This window comes from Stegastes partitus, unplaced genomic scaffold, assembly GCF_000690725.1.
Source record: "Stegastes partitus isolate 25-593 unplaced genomic scaffold, Stegastes_partitus-1.0.2 Scaffold113, whole genome shotgun sequence".
In the NCBI taxonomy this organism is placed as follows: domain Eukaryota; kingdom Metazoa; phylum Chordata; class Actinopteri; family Pomacentridae; genus Stegastes; species Stegastes partitus.
The window spans coordinates 460,673-481,390 of NW_007577844.1; the positions used below are offsets into that span (position 1 = coordinate 460,673).

Genomic DNA, 20,718 nt, shown 5'->3' on the forward strand with positions numbered 1-20,718 from the left:
AACATGTTGTTTACAAAGGATCCGGTGTTACCCGGGTCAGCGAGGTCGCGCAGGCGGAATAAACGAGCATCAGTTGTTTATGTTGACGTCACCTTTGTTGAACTTTAACACCAGAGGCCATGTTGCTTAACATAAAAACAACCGTCTGAGAACGTTTAACAGTCCTACAGATCTATGCTATGGCAAATCGTTTTCATTATCCCAACTGTATAAGAACTTATGTTTTGTCTCTTTCTCTAAAAGTTCAAAAACTACAACATGCCACAGTTACAGAATTCATCAAAAATGAATGAATTTAAGCAGCAGGTGATATAAGAAACCTTCTGCCTACGTTTAGCGCTGCTATCTGACTGGATCTGAACCTCAATACTTGGATAGTTTTTGTGTAATGGACCCAGGAAGGTGTCAGTAATGCCCCAACCCAACATCTAAGGGAAAAAAGTGAACTACTGTTAATATTTCTATAGAAGCTGTGATAGAAACGCTGAACTCTGACTGAATAAAAAGCTTTAAGAGTCCAAAATGGAGGAAGCTATCATTGCTCAAATGTAATCAGACAGTTTAAAGTACAAAACCAGACATTTTTTAAATATGCGTTAACTTATTTGTCTATTTACGACGGCTAAGACGCTTGCTAGCTCCTCGCTGACCTCTCTATCTGGTGGGTTATCATCAGAACAGCGTGACCATGTCCTTCCTGGTATGTTATCCAGCTACGGCAGGACATGAACGACGTCACCATGCTGCTAGATATTTAACAAAGCCACAGGGAGGAACTGTACTGTGACACATACTGGTGTGACTGGGCCTCCACTCCAACGCCATGTGACCAAAGCTCTGCTCATCCCACCAATTTTAGCCCTCCGCTACGTCCGGCATGTTAGTGTAACCAAGAACCCGTCGGAGGGGGAAATAGGCCGTTGGAGACGGCAGCATCTGAAAATAAACAGGGTTTTACCCGCTACATCCTATAAATATGGGTCAGAAATCCTACACCTGAGGCTGCGGTGTGACCTCATACCAGCCCGATGACAGAAACACAAGGATAATGCCCTCATTTATCACCCGGGATAAACGCTGGTGTCACGGTCTGGAGCTGTCACAGTCGGAGACACGAGCGTTTTGACGGCTTGGAGCGTTGACAACAGCGGTTTGGAGGTTTTCAGAGGGCTATGCTGTGTGCAGCGCTGCCATAGCATGGAGGTGAGGTAACCGGGCTCCAGAGGGGGGAGGCTGAGCGGAGGAATAAAATAAACCCAGCCTTTTTATAAACCGGCTCTGTCTGCAGCGTCATGTTCCCCTGTAACACGGAGATTTATGAGTGTGTGTGTAGGGGTGTGTGTGTGTGTGTGTGTGAGAGGGAAATGAAAGGGGGAAAAAAAACAGAGAACTGAAAATTGAAGAACTCTTAATAGGATATTTTCAAAGATGTGAAAGTCGTTTCACCGTCTCCCTATGCAGCTGCTAATTAGTACTGGCACCAACGGATGTCTAATTAGCATTAATAATAGCTTTCAAACATGTTCTCATTGCTTAAGATGCCCCGGCATAATGAGGGCCAAGTCTCTGTTTACAGCGGCGTGCCGATATCAGAACAAACTTCTTTAGAGGCTTACACTTCCAACCTGTGTCATTCCATCCTTTTATGGGGAGCATATTGGGCTGCTTACAAGTATCTCCACCACGACTATTTTCTTCCTCTCTGTGTATTAGCTGCTTATCTCTTCGATGCCACGGCGGCGGCGGCACAAGAGATGGCGCTGACCGAGGGGTAATGGAAGTGGGAGAGGCCAGGGAAAGTCAACACGGGAGGCCATGCTGCTGCCGGCGTGCACGACTCAGTGGCTATATTGAGCTGAGCCCGGGGTTGTCGACCCGCCTGTCACTGTCTCCTCGCCGCCGCCGGCTCTAATGCAGCCGAGGCGAGGCGAGGTGGGGCGCTGGGGAAGAGGACGGCAGAGGACAGAAGAGGAATTTCTGGGGTGTGAGGGAAGGCAGCGTGGCTTCATAGCTAAAAGCAAAATCAGGAAGCACAGATCTGTGTCGGGCCGAGGTTGTCCTCTAATCACGGAGGCGTCACCCCTGTTCTGCCCTCTCCTCACAGCGGAAGCCTTAAGCCACCCAATTTTCTGTTCACTACTTACTGACCAGAGCTTTTGCCTGGTGAGGTTTGACAGGAAAGCCAAAACAAGCTACACTAATTGAAATGTCAGCCGTGGAGGGCGAATTCTTCCTTACAGACGAAAGCAAAACAGGCACAATAATTAAGCTGTCAAATCTATCAAAATAACTTCTTTACAAGGAGACTGGATTGCCCTCGAGCGTTTCCTTATGCTAGGCTAAGCACTTTGTCTCCGATTCGCCGCGCTTTCAGAATATTCCAGATCAAACCGCTGCCGGGGACGACTGGTGGAAGGAAACAGGAAGGACCCATGCATGTTTTATGACAAAGCACAAATCCTGGTGGGATCATGGAAACATCACATCTCAGTGTGTGTGGAGCTCAGATCACATGAACACAACACTTCATTACATTTCTGATTCCACTGCGCAGCCTGGATGCATCACACGGACTCATTATCAGCTTTGTCTAGCATTTCCAATCTCTCTCCGTCCACTTGTGCTCTGGTGGACTCCTGCTTACCTTCTGTGTACGTCGCTCTTTGAGTAAAACAATACAATCCAACCGAGTAGAAAAGGAGCTTCTAGAAACCAGAATGGTCACCTAGTTTCAGCCCGGCACAGAGACCCGATCCCGGCCACAGAGGGACAGTGAGGCTTGGAGACCAGCTCCAGCAGTGCGCTCCACAGCTCAGTGAGGCCCTGGCATCCAGTGACAGCTGATTTTATTTTAGAAGTCCCCCTTCGTAAAAAAAACAGGACGGACTTCGGGGGGAGAGTCTAAGTGGATGTAGGCTGGCTTTTTTTAGCTGTAAGAATTGAGGTACCCAACATGCCCTTAACCTTATGTCACAGTAGACTTACGGACACAGACGTGTGTGAAGCAGAAAACCCCGGCAGACTCTATATAGGCTCCATATCAATTCACTCTACGACTGAGCACACAGCGCAGATGATTTCATTCATACAGCCACATATATAACATAGATATAACTACACAAACACTGAGAAAGGAACAGGTTCAGACTGATCAAAAAGGAGAACGTTTCAGGAAATAGCTTTCTTTGCTTCCTCTTAGAGAGTCGGATGAAAAAATCAATCCCACCCTCGTGTCTATATGCTGATAGACGCAGGAAATGATCGCTCAACTCAAAGGCATAAAAAATACACAGAGCAGCAACAAAAGCTCAGGAAATTTAACAAAACTCTCCCAACAGCTATTCATACACAACTAGTACATTCTCTGTTTGGTTTAAATAGAATATTTTCTGGAAACATAAGCAGTGGGAAAGACGCTGATTCAAATCTTGTGTGGAACCGTTACCTCTACGTTCTGTTTTCACTCACTGTTTTTAGGTTGCATGGTTAAGTTTAGGAAAATATGACGGTTTGGTCAACATTTTCATGACAGGAACTAATTGTTTAAAGCTCAGTAAAGTCCAGGCAGCAACACTATGTTGATAAGTTTAGGAAAACAGCGTGGTTTGGGTTAAAATACAACCCGTTAGATGCTTCTCCTCCATATTCTGGGATACCAAGGCAATGAGTCACACTCAAAAGGAGCTCATCTGTTAATATGTTTTGCTCAAAACAGTCTTGAGAATGCAGTAAAGTTGTATAAGAACATCAGTTGGGAGACAGACTGAACAAAACATATCATGACAAATCTCTTTACGGTGCAGTTACACAGAATTGTTCAGCTCTGTAAAACTTTAGAGGTGCTGCAAAGTGTATTTGTGAACTATCTGGAAAGCTAAGCTAGCTTTAGTCCCTATGTTTCCAGTCTTTATGCTAAGCTAAGCTAATCTACTGCACCATATTTACCAAGATTGGTGTCTAATTAACTCTCAGGAGGAGCATCTCACTATTCCTTTAGATGTCCACTAATCTACTAACAAAGATCTGCCTCCTTGTGTGTTTGTTTCCTCTCTTGAGTTAAATATTGCTACTAAAAGCTGCTCGACCTTGAACGTTGTCAAACTGGTGAATGATTGAGAACATTCTGGCAACTGAGAGCACACTTCTTGGTGGGACCTTTGCTCATCTTGAAACCTAAATGTCTGCAGTGGAGACGATCCTGTTCCACAAACAGCTCCTCAGACTCACAGGAGGTCAGTGAAGGAGAGGGTTCAGCTCAGTGCTGGCCCCTGGAGGTCTGAGCAGGAAATGTTCAACCATCAAGACTTACGCAGTTAATCGTATCATCATGTTTCGTTCCTTTCTCTCTCTGTCTGTACTCTATTTCCTTCTTTCCTGGACATACATTAGCCTCCAGCAGTGGCAAAGGTCCACTTTTAAACCAGTGACCTCCTGCTTGTATCTGATCAGCCCGAGGCGTCCGTTCAATCTGCTTCAACCTACATCCGTCTCGACAATACACAAAAAGAATGCACCAGTCATTCCACGTCCATTCTCTCCGTATTATTTGCCGCGATCACGACTGTTTACCCGCCTCACATATGAAACACAAGGTGTTCTGGAGAGCCCACCCCATGAGGTGCCGCTGGCAGCACATCGACTGGAGAAAAGCTCGGTTATCGGGCTCGTGGAGAAGCTGCACTCTGCTGATAATCCCACTGAAATTGCACATGGATTTCCTTTTCCTAAAGAGGAAAATAAACAGACTCCGGCAGAATACCAAATGAAGGGGCCTTTGAATATCCCCAAACCGAGGTCCAGAGCGCGTCCACAGTCAGACTGAAACAAGTGAACAAAGTGAAGCCGAATGAGATCTTTAATTTGTTAGAGCAAGTTGCCAATAAAGAGATTTACAGTGAAGCTAATGTACTGTATCTGGGTTCAATAGAGCGGTGCTAATAAACACTAATGACTCTGGGAGTAATTCTCCTGGTATTTTGGTTTGTGGGAACGCAGAGCTCACATGTTCCCAACCTCTAATAATTTGATTGTCAGGCCAAAAAAAAACATCAATAATTATATTTCTGATGACTTCATGTAGTGTTTATGTGCTGAAGTGGTACATTAAGTCTGTTTATGGTGTGTAGGGTCAGACTACCAGCAGGAAAAAGACTACTCAGAATTATAATGTGACAGGAACAGACACTAAAGTCAGTCCTCAAAAGTCTCTAAAGCTCTGAAAAAAGAAGCATCTTAGCTTAACTCAGAAAAGTAATTGAACAAGCTGCACAAACATGGACTTTATATTCTGCTTTAACCCTCTGAGCCCTGAAACCCATCAGGGAGTTGGAAGAGCAGGTTTTCTTCTAGAACAACAAAGTCTTGACTTTTCGATGGTCTGTGAACGCATCATGCATGAGGAGGTACGGTTCTCTAAAATTGTGATGTTTCTTTAAAATCACTTTGGTCTACATGTCGCATTTAAAAATTCTTGCTAATTAAATGTCACTGCTCCTCATGTTGGACGAGCAGATTTGACTTTATATCATTTTTTATAAAGTAAATAATCAAAGTAATTGATTTTTTAAATGATTGAATCCACTGTCACTGTGTCATATTATGCAGAAGACATCTTTTGAGTGAGAAGAAAATGTAAAACAACAACAACAACAACAACAACCCTGGTGCATACGGTTGATAGAAGTCCATTTTAAAGACCGACAAGCCTTCAGGAATCTCATCTGATCTTATCCTTGGGCCAGAAGCATCCTGGGAATCCTTCCTAACACGCCTGGCCTCTTAACGAGTTCATATTTGTACAAAAACAACTGATGGAAGAGACGCTTTGTCCACACATGACAAACGTCTCGTTATTCAGGCCAGTGTGGTGTTTTTGTCATCGCTAGGAGGCTTGACAACGGCTAGATTCTAAAGAATAATTAACACAAAGTCTTTAAAGGTAAACCAGGAAATGTAAGCGTGGAAACAACCCGCCACGGGGACTGTCCCTGGATGTGAAGGTGAGCTCAGGGTGCCAACTCAAAAACATTATTAACTAATTCAAGAAGTTTGGACAGAGACTATTAAATACAGACGGTTTCCTCCTGCTAAGCTAACCAACCTCCATCGCCTCATTATCCCCCGTAGTTATGCTTTAACGGCTGTAAATAGCACCAAAGGAGGAAGTCAGGCGACGTAGCTACAGAGTCACGAAGTCCTGGAGGGAGGAGGTTGGGGCGGATGGATACGACAAAACACCGGACTTCAGCAGAAAGTGTTCGTCGTATGTAACAGGAATAATGTTGCTTTAAAGATGAAAGTCAGGGAATGAAAAACAGACACTATCAAATGGAAACCGTTTGGGTAGAAAAGGATCAACCACAGACTACACATTGAGATTAGCTTGTTTGCTAAGCGAGGTTACATTAGGTCAAAGTGTCAAAAACAATTTGCACAATTCTGTCGAAACCCAATAAGTGTGCAGCCATTAAACCAAGAGCGATCTCAAATCAATGCACAATATCGTCAAACCTCGACTTCCATTTGTGTCTTCAGAGACAGTCGTGTCCCCCAATAGACACCAAGGAGATCAGTTTCTAAAGTGACAGAGAGAAAATCTTTGTTTTTTACAGGATGATATTATAAAGACATCATCATTAGGCAGGAAAATCTGGGAGGAGATTAATTAAAACGAAAACAGTCTTTTGGCAAAATCCACCTCCAACTGGCAGCGCTCGCAGACTTTGAAAAATTCTCTTGGGTGAATCCTGTTTGACAAGTTTAATCAGCCCCAGACTTAATTAAATAAATTCATAGATGTTTATGCGCGCGCACACACACACAACTTTTAAATAATAGAATAAAAGATTTCCTGTTTCACCGACACGACTGCGTGTGCCAGAAGGAAAGCAACAGTTCGGTGGCTGCGATCCTGCCAGACGAGACGAAACGTGTAAACATGGACGCCTGATTACGAAGAGCCGCGGTGTGGAGATTTAGAGGTGAGCTTTGCATCTGTTTAAAGCGCGGTTGCTCTGCCACCGTGCTTTATTTAAACGCCGTGGCTTTGCAGGGAACAGCTCCCGTAGCCCTAACCCTCCGTCACTACCGTCTGTCATCTGACCTGGCAGATTACGCGCCGTTGTCACCGTCAACTTGTCAGCCAAGACAAAAAGCTGTCGCTCAGTCGGGACAACGCCGGGGATCATCAACAAGCTCCAATTTTAGACGTGGCACGGAGATTTAGAGACGTGCGCAGCCACACGAAAGCCTGCCTGATCTCAGGTGGAGATGGAGACGCTCCGCCTGGCTGTGTGAATGCTCGGCTGGCTTGATGAGCGTGTGCACACCTTCATGCCATTTGGAAACCTGTCAACGCATCCATCACTTTAGATTTCTACTTTTACCAATCACTGCCTCACGCGGGTCTTTTTTCAGTTTCGTTGTGCAACAGCGTAGCATGTAAACACACGTGTGTCGAGACGGTGGTGTTGACTATACACGACAAAAAGAAATAAACATTAATGCAGCTACACTAAGTACATTTCTATCAATTACCCTAATGCTTGTACATGAAAGGCTTGGAACCTGAACTCTGCAGTTCTGCTCACATTTAGCATCTTTCAGCTGGTTTTGGCTTCACAGCTGGAAACTTTCCTTCCATACTTCACTCTCATCACTCTTATAGGCGCCACTTCACTCAAACTCTCATGTCCAAGTACAAATGAAAGCACCATGAGATGACTGTACGGCAGCAGCCAGTCGTAAAGGACACAGGTTAAGTAGTTGACGAGGTGCACACGTTGGTAGCTGAAGTTTAGTTTGTTGCCTCCAGCTGTTTGGAGTTTATTAGATCAGGATCCATTTGAGAGTCTCCACAGAGAGAGTTCTACGTATTTATGCACAACACAACACAACATAAATTAAAATCTGCACAGCTACAGTTAGTCTGCCTACATCAGCAAAATCAGAAAACAGGATTGAGTTTCTTTACCTTCTTACTGACAGAGTTTTCAACTGAAAGCTTTCCATACAACAGTAAAGGTCACGTACATCCTGGCAGTTTCCAAAGACGACTACAACTTTTCACTTTCTACGACTGACTCATAGAAACGGCGTCTTTGTTCCGTCTGGTTTTCAGCGTTCTGTCCATTCACCGAGCCACGTCCTTGTGTTCTGAAGGGAGTGTTTCTTTCCTCCAAGAATACAGTTTCATCGCATGCATTTTATCAGCTCAATGTGAAATCTGGCGTCGTGTGAAACTGGAGCGAGTCGGAAATGTTTTTGCCCATCGACAACAAAAAGAAAGTCTTATAAACCATCAGTCCTGAGCTGCTAGTGGAAGGTGCTGCTGTTGTTTCTAAGCCTTTGGTTGTTGACATTTTCTTAAATTTGTGCCATGAAACAACATATAGGATTAGCTATCGGCTTTCTGTAACGTAACCATGGACGTACACACGACTTACTTTGCGTCTAAAACAGAAATAGTTATGGATTAAGTTCAAGTTTATTTATCGTCCTGCTCAAAGTCTGCATTTAATATCGATCTCATCCTCTAATTTTATGAACTTTGGAATCCCATCAGGAGCTAAATGGACCACAGGGGACTGTTACCCCTCTGCCCCCCATTCAAATGCAGCTTTAGTGTTATTTTAGTTTGTACATGAAGGTAAAGTAGATTGTGCTCTGCTCTACGTGAACGGTTTTATGCTTGTCGTTTTTTGTAAGCCAGAGTTTTAGAACCGATTTCTCTTTCACACACAGACACACATAGACACACACACACACACACACACACACACACACACACAAAGTCAACACTGTGTGATACCTGAGAGGCCAGTGTGTTGCATTTAGTTCACTCGTGATCCTCGCGGAGCTAAAAAAACGGACTGTACCTGACACTGTAAGCTCCATCTGTGTGTTCACTATCAGCGCTGGTGAAAAACAAACTGGAGGTAGCCACCATAGCGTTGCTATCGCAATAATGGAAGCCCAGTATCTAGCGAGCCCCCAGATTCCCATTAAAAAAGCTGCCAGGGAGGCAGCCTTATCTGGAAATGAACAATCTAGTTTTCAAAACGTGCTTTCTGCCAAATGTTTATCTCGCAGAACAAATGGGACAAAACATTGCATTAAGCATCCTGCAGCCTTTGTTGTTTGGTTGACAGAGTCGTGTAACCGTGATGCAATCGCAGAGCGAGGCCTCCTACAATATGTTACAACACATCAGATGTTGCATCAGAGCTTTCTGCAAAAAAATAACTTTCAGAACTCTGCTTTTAAAAAATACAAGTCCCAAATGAAAAACAAGAAAAGTACTTACAGAGAGTGGCATCCTGAGGTGAGGCCATGGTCCGATCTGCTGACGGGTCGGTCTGAGCCAGGCTGCTGGACGTCACTCTTTTGGCTGGGAAGGCGTGGACGGCTGCAACTTCCTGGTCAGAGACACACAGCGCTATCAGAGGAAACACCTGTGCTGGTTCAACAGGGAGATGGAGAGGTGACGCTACGGGTCATCAAAAACAGCTGGCCGTGCCCGAATCGCCTGTCCAACACCCCGACACACACAAACGCGACACACTCATGCTCACACACGCACCTCAAGTATGAAAAATGACACAATCAAGCGTCTGGCAGCATTTAAGATTTGAATTCCAGTGGGACCTTGTTGTTGTCATTCGGTCTGCACGCACTGGTACACACACAGAACTACACACACACACACACACACACACACACACAGCTGAGTGTAACGAGAGACGACCTTGAACAGAATGTGAACATTAGGCATTGACTGGAAAGTTAGTGTAAACAGCACTTGGTTGAATTTTAATAGAGCCACTCTGGCTGTAACTAAAGGTGTTTTCACAGGCTTCTATTGATAAAAGGTACAACATTGGTAAATGGCATGTCCTTGGTGCACCCGCTTGTTTTTCCCCTGGAAGCATTTTGTCAGAACTTAGAAGTCAGCCGGTGCAACACGCCTATTCAGTTGCAAATCATCCCCGTGGGGAACAAACACACCTGTGTCTGTGTGTGTGTGTGTGTCTTGCAAATGCGCGGGTGTGTTTCTTCATTTGCAAATCAAATGTTACCCCCATAGCGCTTTCGCGACAGCTTCTAGCCGCGCGTCAACGCAGACTGACAACAAACAGCTCTGCACAGGGCAGGACCACGTGGATCATATACACACTATGCAAACGGCTTGTGTCTCGCCTGCTCTCCTCTCCGCTCAAGGTGTCGACTGTCATTTCAGAATTGCAATAAAGGACAAAACATTGGCCTCAAAAATCCCATTTAGCAAATCTCCAGAAAGACGTGCATGGTCATTTGCATGCAGCATCACACACACACACTCGTATACACACTACGGCAAAACAAGGATGTAAACATTAACTCGTCCTTTCGGTCTCTCAGCTCTCAGCTCTCACGGTGAACGAAGCTCAGATGGGAGAACAGCTCCCCGGTGCTCTGTGTTTTATTCTGATATTAAACTGTATCTATGACAGAGTGTTACCGTGCTCAGCGGATGATTAGCTACACGAGCGGTTCAGATGTTTTAAAGGCCAGCGTGTGAAAAATGTCTGTGCGTGTGCTTTGCAAGTGCCGTGAGTTCATTACAGCTGGTTACAGGAGCGAATGTCACCGACGGAGCCGTTACCCTTCTCCGTCTATCCGATGGCTTTGTTTACTCGCCACTTAAAGCCGGCGCGTATGGTGAATTATGTATGCATGTGGTGCGTGGGCGGGAACACATTTTTCTGTATGTTAATAGACACTTATCAGCTGCATCAGATGGACGCACACGGATCTCATTGCAGACTGTGAGTGTTTCACAGCGGAGTAGGGGCTGGATACTGTAATGAAGAAGGAAGAAACTCGAGTCAAATCTCTCCTGTGTGGAAGAAAAAGTCTGCAGCAGTTCAGGATTCATACATTGCACGCGCTCACTTCACACTTTAAGCGGTGCATAGATGATGGATGGATGGATGTACAACTGTATACGTAACAAATAAACCTGATTTGATTCAGCAACAGTTTGTTAAATCAATTTGGGAACTACTCATCATCAAGCTCTGCAGAAGCCTGATAATGATCCTGATCATGTGAATCAGGTGTGTTGGAAGAAGGAACCATCTAAAACATGCAGGACTGTGGCCTTCGAGGACCAGGATTGGACACCCCTGTGCTAGAAGAAGCAACGAAGCAGAGTTTTAGACATTTTAAGGCAAGTCTGGTATTTCCATGGACCCGCACGGCCAGAGAGGGATTCATAACCGACTACGCTGAGCTCAGAAAGTGACAAACAAATACGTTTAGACACACTGATGTGTTTGAGCCTCATCCTGCCTCATTCTGAGTAAAGACTGAAGTTCGTGTTGAAGCCAGTTAAGGCGTAGAGCTGGTAGTGAAACAACACTTCATCAAACTGAGGAGCTGTTTCTAAGTTATTCATGTGACGGGCGTAATGAAGACAGCTTTACAAACCCAGAATTAGACAGTCAGTGTGCAAAGCAGAGAGATTTATAATGTAAACCTCTTTACAATGCTGGTAAAGGACACAGAATGCTTCACTAAACACTGTTTTTATGTAAGAACAGAACACGCTGTGCTCCATTAAAACAGGACAGAGCATCACACTGAATTCTATAAAAAAAAACACATTAATGTCATGGAGCAGAAAGTTCAAAAACACAACTAATGACAACCACAGAAGGCTGTTTTCTTTTTTTTTTAACACAATCTGAAGGCTGCATCAGACCAAATCCAAACAGTGATTAATCCTGTTGCCAGAGCAACACATCGTGGACGTCACCTTGACGGACAGATGTCTCACTCTGCCCATCACTGCTGTGGAGCGCACTTATCCACTTTATGAAACACAATCACAGGACGAACAGCAGCGGTGCCGTCGCGCCACGTCTCTTGCAACTGTCACTGGTGCTATCTAGCTTTGAGTCCCTGCCATATGTTCTCTTTGGCGCAGGCTGTCAAAGAGGAAAGAGGAAGGAGGGAATGGGGGCAGCAGTGGCGGTGGGGGGGTGGGGTTTGTCTCTGCAGATCTCCAACAGAGTGACAGAGTTAATAAGGGACAGTGCCTGGTGAAATCTGTCTAAACGTTGCTGGCTGGCCTGTCACCAGAGATAATCCCTGTAAAAAAAGAAAAAAAAAAAAAAATCACTGGATCCTCTTTAAAGCAGCTCGGCTAATGAAATCAATGCTGGCCATCTGGGACTATTCCATGTGTGACAGACGCCTACAGAGGGGGTTGTCGGACCCGTGATGGTAGCACCATGGTAACAGGAAATCGTAATGCACGCGCTGCTAGCTAGACGAGGTGACACCGCGACACCCTCCACCTTCACACCGGCGCCTATTAAAGGGGAGACGCTGAACGATCCGGGAAGCTGCGAGCTTAACATCACACGAGGCGGCACTTTTTACATCCTGCGCCGATTGTCTCGTATGAGCTGTTGACATTTATGTCCTCTAACAAGCCGAGCTCCTCCTAGCAGGACTTTAATGGCACATGGAGGGTCTCAGCGGAGAGCCGTCTCTCCTCAAATGTTCTCCATGAGTCCTCTGCCTCTCTGCTCCTGTTTGAAAAATGTCCCTTTTGTAAGTCAATTAATCAAGAACGGAGTCTGAAGACTTTATGTTTCACACATCTCTGGGATGGAGTGCATGTTCTCACAGAGGTCAGTCTTGGACTTTATTCCAACAGAGGTTTGACTCGTGCTCTCTGATGTTTGGTGATCCGAGGATTAAACTGATGGAATCACACTGAGGCTATGCTTCAAACAAAGTGCACGTTTGACTGCTGAACTGTACCTAATATGTGACATTCACGACCTCCTGGCTTTGGGCTGCAGTTCTTGACAACTGGACGCCATCTTCCAAAGCTGTTGGCCGAGTGTGGGGAGGAGAGAACGTAGCGTCAGTCTACGAGTTGTTCTTCACACAAGTACAGCTTCTGTATGAACAAATAAACATTATGGAAGACTAGAGGGGAAGTCTGTAGTTCTAAAAGATCTAAAAGTCCTGAAAGATGGATAACTCAAACTTCCTCTTTGAACCCTTTTGTATGATGAAGCTCTGAGGACTAAAACATCATGTTTATGCAGCAAAACTGTCCAAAAACAGACTTTTCTTCTGAAAGTGGCACGACAAGGGGACTTTGACAAAGGCTCGACTGTATGCACATGTCTGAACCTAGTACTAAAAAGTGACCAGGGAGCTCATCCAGAGGTTAATTTAAAAAGTTTAGATGCCCTCAGATGAATATAAAGGAATGCATATTTGAAAGGGGCTTTTGAGACAACCGCCAGGTGTTTGGGCATCTAATGAGGCCTCCAAGGCTTCTAAGATCTGACAGAGCTGGACTTGTTATGTCCAATGTTTCTGAGCTGCCATTGCATCGCATGTATTTCTACCATTTATGCAAATTTCCGATGACTGGATTCATCAAAGCCTCGCTACCGTGTGACTGTACTTTCACTTTCAGGATGTGTGCTCACCACGTCTCATCTTTCTATTAGCCCTAATCCATCAGCACTGTTTGAATCTTGTCCTTGACAAAGGTTATAGCCATGATGGGAAATCTGAAAATGGATTTTTTTTTTTTCCCGAGCAAATGATTGTAGTCACGGCGAGTTTGAATACAAATCACCACTTTGCCAAAACTAAGGGCTGCTATCTGTCTCGCCTGCACCTGAGCACTCTGGAATCAAATAGCTCAGAAATGTGCTCCAAGTGCTTTTTGCTGGAGCTGGTTGGATCTACAGCAGCAGCTCAAATCGATGAGGTGCTCCAGTTCGATATCAGACGTGACACTTCGTCAGAGAGAGGTCGCCCACCTCAACTGGATGTGCTCCTTATGCACTTTGAGGATCTTATTTTTGGACTGCTCACTGTTCATTTCCTCCTCCATCGCTTTAAGCTTTCATTTTCTTAACATGGCTTCTGTCTCTTTCACTCTCGTACTTTCTCATCCTTCTTTTTGTGTTGTGACGGCTCTGTGGACTCCATGAATTAGTCTGCAGCCTGGTTGTTATCCTGATTAATCTCGTAGGTGACATCTATAAAGGATTCCAGCGTAGGGAGACAGTATGCACGCCCACCCACACCTCAAGTCATTTCACAAATGAAATAGATCATTTAAAGCCTTCAAAGCGGCTCATGTCTGGGGACTAGCCCTTTAGTTGTGGCTGCTTTATGGTGAGTGCCTTTAGTGACCTGCCAAGGAGAGCAGTCAGCCTCACATGACTCACTGTTTGGGTACTTCACGTTAAATTACATGATTCCTTTGTGGACAAATAAGTGAATGTGTGCGTGAGGACACATGCACTGTATTTACACGTACAGTTTAGCCACATTCACACTCCCTCAAACACTCTGCGCCGAGTGTTTCTGGCTGTGAAATCTGGCTTATGGCTCTGCTGGCATAACATACAAGTGGCTGCTCTTGAACATGACTCATGAGACTCAACAAGAGGAAACCAGTTGCTTTGGACTCGTTTCTCTAAACACGCCGGACTTTCTCTGAACAAATCAAAGGAGCGACCCGGAGGTCATGCCAGTAATTTCAAATATCCACTATGAAGGATGAGCTTCTGAAAATTTGTCCAAAACTGTCGGAAGGGTTTTTTTGAAGCTTGGATTTTGGGTTTGTGTCGGGGTTACTGGGATCAGAGGCCAGCAGAACGGAGCGAGATCCATTTATTTCAGTCCTCGGTTCAGATTACTTCCAGGTGTGATAGGAATCAGTAAAGTTGAGTAAACCAAACAAAATGAGTGAAATATTTGAAAGAGTAAAGATACTCAGCGAGCTGACTCCACAGTCAGGATGCTGTACACCTAAATACAGGCAGGTGAATATATTAACAAACATGAAGCATCTCAGGAAGGAGTTGGACCACCACATGAGGCCAGATCTGCTCCAGTGGTCCTTGGCACTGACTCGACAAGCCTCTGCAGCTCTACTGGAGAGCAAAACACCGATCTTCCTAATAAAACCACCTCATTTAACTGTCTAACTAGTTGGTTTTCAATCTACCAAAGGTGTTTAATTAGGTTGGAATCTGCTGACTATGAAGGCCAGAGATATGACTCCCAAAGTTAGCCAGATCCAACATGAACTGCTTTGAACAATGCTGCAGAAACTTGGGTCCATTCAGGTTGTGCTAGAAGGACAGCAGTGCAATTAATACTTACATATGACCTCAGATGAACGTATGCAATATGGTCGTCCAAGCAGACCGACGCCGCGCTCTCAGGAAGGACTGCAGTGGTCTGCTGCTCCAGGACTTTCTCCTAACAGGCTGCCCCAGACAGCTCATGCTAACAGAGCGCTGGTTCTGTACACTGGTCTCAGTCCATCTGGGCCACGCTGAGCTAACAGACAGCAGTGAGCTGGTAGTAGCGGGTTAATAATCTCACCAACATGGTTTTCATACTTTACTTTTACTCCCTCTTCCTGAGTCGCTCCACCTCAAGTGAGTTGAGAAGTTCATGGAGTTTAAAAGGTCAAAAAGACAAAGTGGACTGTTTCAGTTGGCACAGCAGAGGGAAAACTAAACAGCCCAGAAGGCCTCAAGAAATGTCTGATGAAGTCTATCTGACCAACATTGTTTTTCCTGACAGAAAGTGTCAGAGGGTGAACTCTTTAGTCGCAATTTTTACATCATTTATTCAAAAAAACGCATGAATACTCATAAAGTTGCATCATTTAATTCTGGGCTGCAGGAAGCGGCAGCGTTCACTGGAAGGAATCCTGTCAGGAGCGAAACCAGTTTTATAAATGTCTCTGTCCTCAAGCCGGAGGAAATAAAAGCACTCAAACTACACATTCATTACAGAGAGCCTTCAATTCTGCTTGGGGACGTCCACTTCCACGGACACGGGGCAAGGAAATAAAACGTACCGCTGATAGACACCTGATCAACAGCAGTAAGACGGCTGTTGGACAGAACAGTTGCACTTAAATACAGCCGACGCAAATCAGCCATGAAAGCACAAAATGGAAATGCAACAAGTCATAAACAGCCAATCATTTAATTAAACAATTTCCCTGAGGTTCTACCAAAGGGATCAATAAAGATCTATCTATCTATCTATCTATCTCCCCTGATAATGGAACCCCTCCATCACAGAGGCCAGACGATCATCACCCTCGTCTGGACCAGCGGTTGCCCTTGCAAAGCGGTCCTTGTGGTCTAAAAACCCCCACGGTCCGGTTTCTCCCACCACCTCGAGGGTTGACAACCTGGACGTCAAGGTGTGTGTGAAGGCCGGTGTACTATCTAGACCTGCGACATGCTACGATAAAGTTAGGTTGAGGTTAGAACATAAAATAATTTGGTTAGGTTTAGGGACAGATCAAGGTTTGGAGCTGCATTGTCATGGCTACAATAATAAAGATGCAGTTAAACAGGAACAAAAAGTGTGATGTTTCGACCACTCATCCATCCACCCCGACCTCCTCACTACGTGGACTTTGTTGCTCTGTAACTCTGTTCCTGAGTTCTTTGTTGGCTCCTGTTATAATCACTCCAGCCACTAGAGGAGACAGTGAAACAGAATTATGGGTTTCTGGACTTCTAAACATAAACTTTCACACCCCATGCTAGAGGGTTTAAACTGAGGATACCTGGTCGTCTGTTATATTGCAGCTACGCACCCTTAAGGCCGTCCTGCTTTGTGGTCGCAGCTGGCTGCAGCCTCCACCTCTGGAGCTAAACCACTGTGACGGTGTGAATAAATCCATGAGTGAATGAATGCATCAGCGCCCGAGAGAGCAGCTTTGTTAATTATATGCAATCTTGAAAGAGACAGCGATTGCACAGAGACTTGCACAAAGGGATCTAATAGGATTCCTCTGCAGGGTGCAGCCGTTCACTTTCCTTCAGCTGTAGTTCACATTCACCCAAATCATTTAGATATGTTTGTAGGTGTAATTACTTTTCCAAACATTGACCCGATTTGCTCGTACTGATGCGTTACTTTAGAAAAGATGGATATGAGAATACATCTGTGGAGGCGACTTTTTAAAAATTACTTTTATTCCTTATTTCCTGTGGGATCCCCGTTGCTACCGCCGGCTGCTGGGTGATTGATAGTGAGCAGAGGAAAATGAAAACACTCAATTTGAGCATAATGAAATAATAAAGTTTAGAAAGAAGAAACTTTGACCAAATTACATAAAGCTTTCATGTCTAATGTGATGGATTGCCCGGCATTGTGGAGGCAGCTTTATGTGCTCTGTGAGTGGCAGTAAATGAAAGCAAAGCCCTGCACCTGCAGCTGTTCTGGGCAAACAAATAACGCACAGTTCAGAGCGAAAAACGGGAATGAGGCAGATAAAGACGGCGAAATTAAAGAGATTATGAACCGACACTGTGTGAAATGTGTTTTGGTCAGCTGGTCTTGGTTGCTGCTGCTCCTCTTTGTGAACAATTCACACGTCTTCACAAAGTGCTTCATTATTAAATGCATTTAGGAAAGAAAACAGAAGTGATTTAAGTCTTCATTCTACAGCATCCAGTGCTGCTCTGTGGCCTCATGGCTGAGTTAAATAAGATCCGACTCTAGCTAACTTTCCCCCAAACTGCCCGGTTCCTACACAACAAATCCACCAAACAGCTTCCAGATTGACCTGCTGTTGTCCTCAAATCAAATAAATAATCAAACCAAGTCTATTCAACCAGCACAGAGCTGACCAAAGTGCTGCACATGTTATAAGACAGGCAGGAAAGTTTTAAAATCAATAAAACTAAAAAACACAACACTCAGGATGACAACTTCAGATCAGTAATAATAAAAATATTTAGATCACTGTGAGCAACCACGAGCCATTAAAACACACATCTAGAGGTTTCTCTTGTAAACGTCCACAAAGGAGGAACGTTTGACAAAAGCTATTCTGAAGCTTTGGAGCTGTAACTACTAAGACGTGATCTGTGCGACCCAGCGGCCTTGACTGTGCTGAATTCATCGAGCTTTACTCTGTTATAAAACACTGTGAGGTTCTGACCTCGCATGTGAAGTTCCTCGAGTGGGTTTACATTGAAAATTGGTCCTACATATTATTAACTGAGTCCTATTGTTATGGTAATACATTCAATAGTTGCTAAGACATAATGCTAAAAATCAAGGCATGCAAAGAAAAAAAAGAGAGAGAGCAGACTGAGGAATACTTATATATTCTAGCTACTTATATATATCCAGCTACGAGCAAATTGAAAGCGCAGCCAACTGGCTAACACTCGTCAATACTTTCTGAGCCTGCAACATCAAGGGAACGTTTATGACTTGTATCTGACCAACGCTGCACCAACGGTAGAGTCGCAAACCACCAAAATCAATCAGACGTCCTCCTGGAACCACAAGGTTTGTCAAATATTTTGGCTGAATTTGAAGAGTTTCATGTGTGAAGCCATTTTAAGGGTTCAGGATCTTCAGAGATGAAACTACCACAGCTATGAAGTTTGGTGAGCTTCAAATTAAAACTAAACTAAGTTCAGGACAGTTGTGAACAAGAGTTAAACTTACACATCAGGGCAGTCTTGAGTGTCCAGTGACTCCTGTAACTCTGAATCGTCTGTGATGGATTCATTAGAACATGTGTCACAAATAAACACTCATGAACAAGCAATCCTGCATTTTGGTTCTTTCATAGATTTATTGGAGATGTTTTAGGAATACAACCAAATCTTCTGGGTCAAACACACACATACAGAAATGCTGGTATGTGGTTAAGTGTCCTTTGGTCCTGGGCAGCTGTTGATAAGCTACCAGCACGTTTCTGGTCGTATGTTTGACCACTCCTGAACTGGTGCAGTTACTCATGATCTATTAAAAGAAAAGCTGACTAACACAACTTCCTACATAACCAGAATTGATATTTCAACTTGCTGTATATTTGTGACCAAGCAGATTTTTCCCAGAAGACTTAGAATAAATCTATGAGGTGAAAAAAATGCATGAATGTTTGTTGTGATGTCTGTTTCAGTGACTCCATCATAGAAAATAAGTCGTAATTGAAAACGTAAGACTGCCACGATACACACAATCCCTACATGAGTATGTAAATGTTTGTTTACGACCGTGTTTGTAGTTGGAGTTGGTGACAGAACACGTCGCCTCGGCAGCCAGCAGATAGCATCAGATGGAGGCAATGTGATCAACGCAGCCTTTGTGTATGACAGCCAGTGATGGCTGGGATTCATCACTGACAAGGATGAAGACGAGCAGGACGTGAGGGGAAACTCTATGCACCAAAGTGGGTCGGTTGCATCAACGTTTTTCCAGAACTCTGTCTGAATTGACACGGACTGACCCCGGAGCAGCACCGCCAGTGAGTCTCCAGCCTCCGTACGTACACAAAGAGCTTTAAACAAGACACATGTCAAAACAAGACAAGACAGCCGGGTCAGCTGTCAGCACCACTTGAGACACATTTGTTTACTAATTCTATCTGCTCGCTAACTCTGAGATCTGTTGATTCTGTTCTACGTGGGTGTCTTTCTGGCAACTGCTGCCCTTGGATTTATTAGATTTAAAACCCACTAACCAGTCAGAGAAGTACAAATGTTCTAGGCTGAACGGTGTCCTTGTTCATTTTAACTCCGGGAAGATGCAGATTCGTCAGCATCCCTTTTCTCCTGTGATGTTTGCTGCCCTTGATCCGGGACGCACCGGAATCAGCTGCTGATTGTTTGGAAGATGATAAAGAAGAAGATAAGCAGCCGAAACAACTGGAACAAATGAAACCAAACCTCGCAGCCTCTTTGAGTCATTAAGACTATTTTTTTTCGTTGCGCCACAGAAGTAAGAAGCCTGACGGATACAATGCCTCTATCTGGATCTCAAGGTTGCCTTCGTCCATCACCTCCTCCTCGTTGGTTAAGGAACAATGCACGTGGTTATGCAACTGTGTGCATTGTTCATCTGAAGGTCATTGCAGCTCTTATGCCATCCTTCCCTTCATTCTTCCTCCCCCTGTCTTGTCTTTGGCAGCAGCTCTCTCCTCGCCAGTGTTTTTGTTTGTGCCGAGTTGCAGAGCATTCCCTTTTGCAATCCAGAAGTATGAAAACAATTTATTTTGTTTTCAATCCTCCATCGACTGTCCTCATTATGACTAAACAGAAGCACGACGAGAACCGCCCACATCAATATTTCAGGCACTCATGGGCACAAAAGAGACACGGTCCAGAAACAGAAGGAGAAGAGATGAGCCGAAAAGCCAAAAAAAGAAAAAAAAATCTGAATAGAGTCTGGGTGAAAAAGTAAAGGAACGGAGAGAGGATGGTATTGTATGGAGCATTAAAAAAAGTCTGATAAACAGCAGAAAAACAGTGACAGAGGGGAAGAGAGGGAGACTTTGGTAGTCTGGTTTGTTTTTCTTTCGAGGCCGGCTGGGACAGAATGGATTAACTAAAGGCCAAACACAGCCACAGTGAAAGGCTGAGAGGCGGATAACAGCAAAACAGAAAGATTTTGAGAGACAGGCAGAGGAAATGAAGCAGCAAAACAGAAGAGAGGATGCTCAGACACACAACCAACAGCAACAGGTGGGACATTTTCATATTCCAGCTCTCCGGTATGAATCCTGTCTGGATAAATGAGCAAAGAGCGCCGTGATCGCTGCTCTGGTCGCAGCCTCGGCTTCATTCTTCACTCTGGCAGCTCTTTGACACGTTAAAACTCGGCTGACGTGTTTTCATCCCGTCCCGTGTT

The 20,718-nt window shown here is 44.6% G+C and overlaps 1 protein-coding gene across 2 annotated transcripts in view; it reads right to left on the reverse strand.

Annotated features, from left to right (window-relative positions):
• xirp2a (xin actin binding repeat containing 2a) overlaps positions 1-20,718 on the reverse strand; it is a 54,492-nt gene that overhangs the window by 21,295 nt on the left and 12,479 nt on the right. Inside the window, exon 2 of one of the 2 annotated variants that reach the window (XM_008278030.1) lies at positions 9,305-9,416. In XM_008278030.1, coding sequence (XP_008276252.1) covers positions 9,305-9,416 — 112 coding nt within the window. Of the gene's footprint in view, positions 1-2,644; positions 2,829-9,304; positions 9,417-20,718 lie in introns of those variants that run through there. The other variant, XM_008278031.1, reaches the window with a different exon arrangement.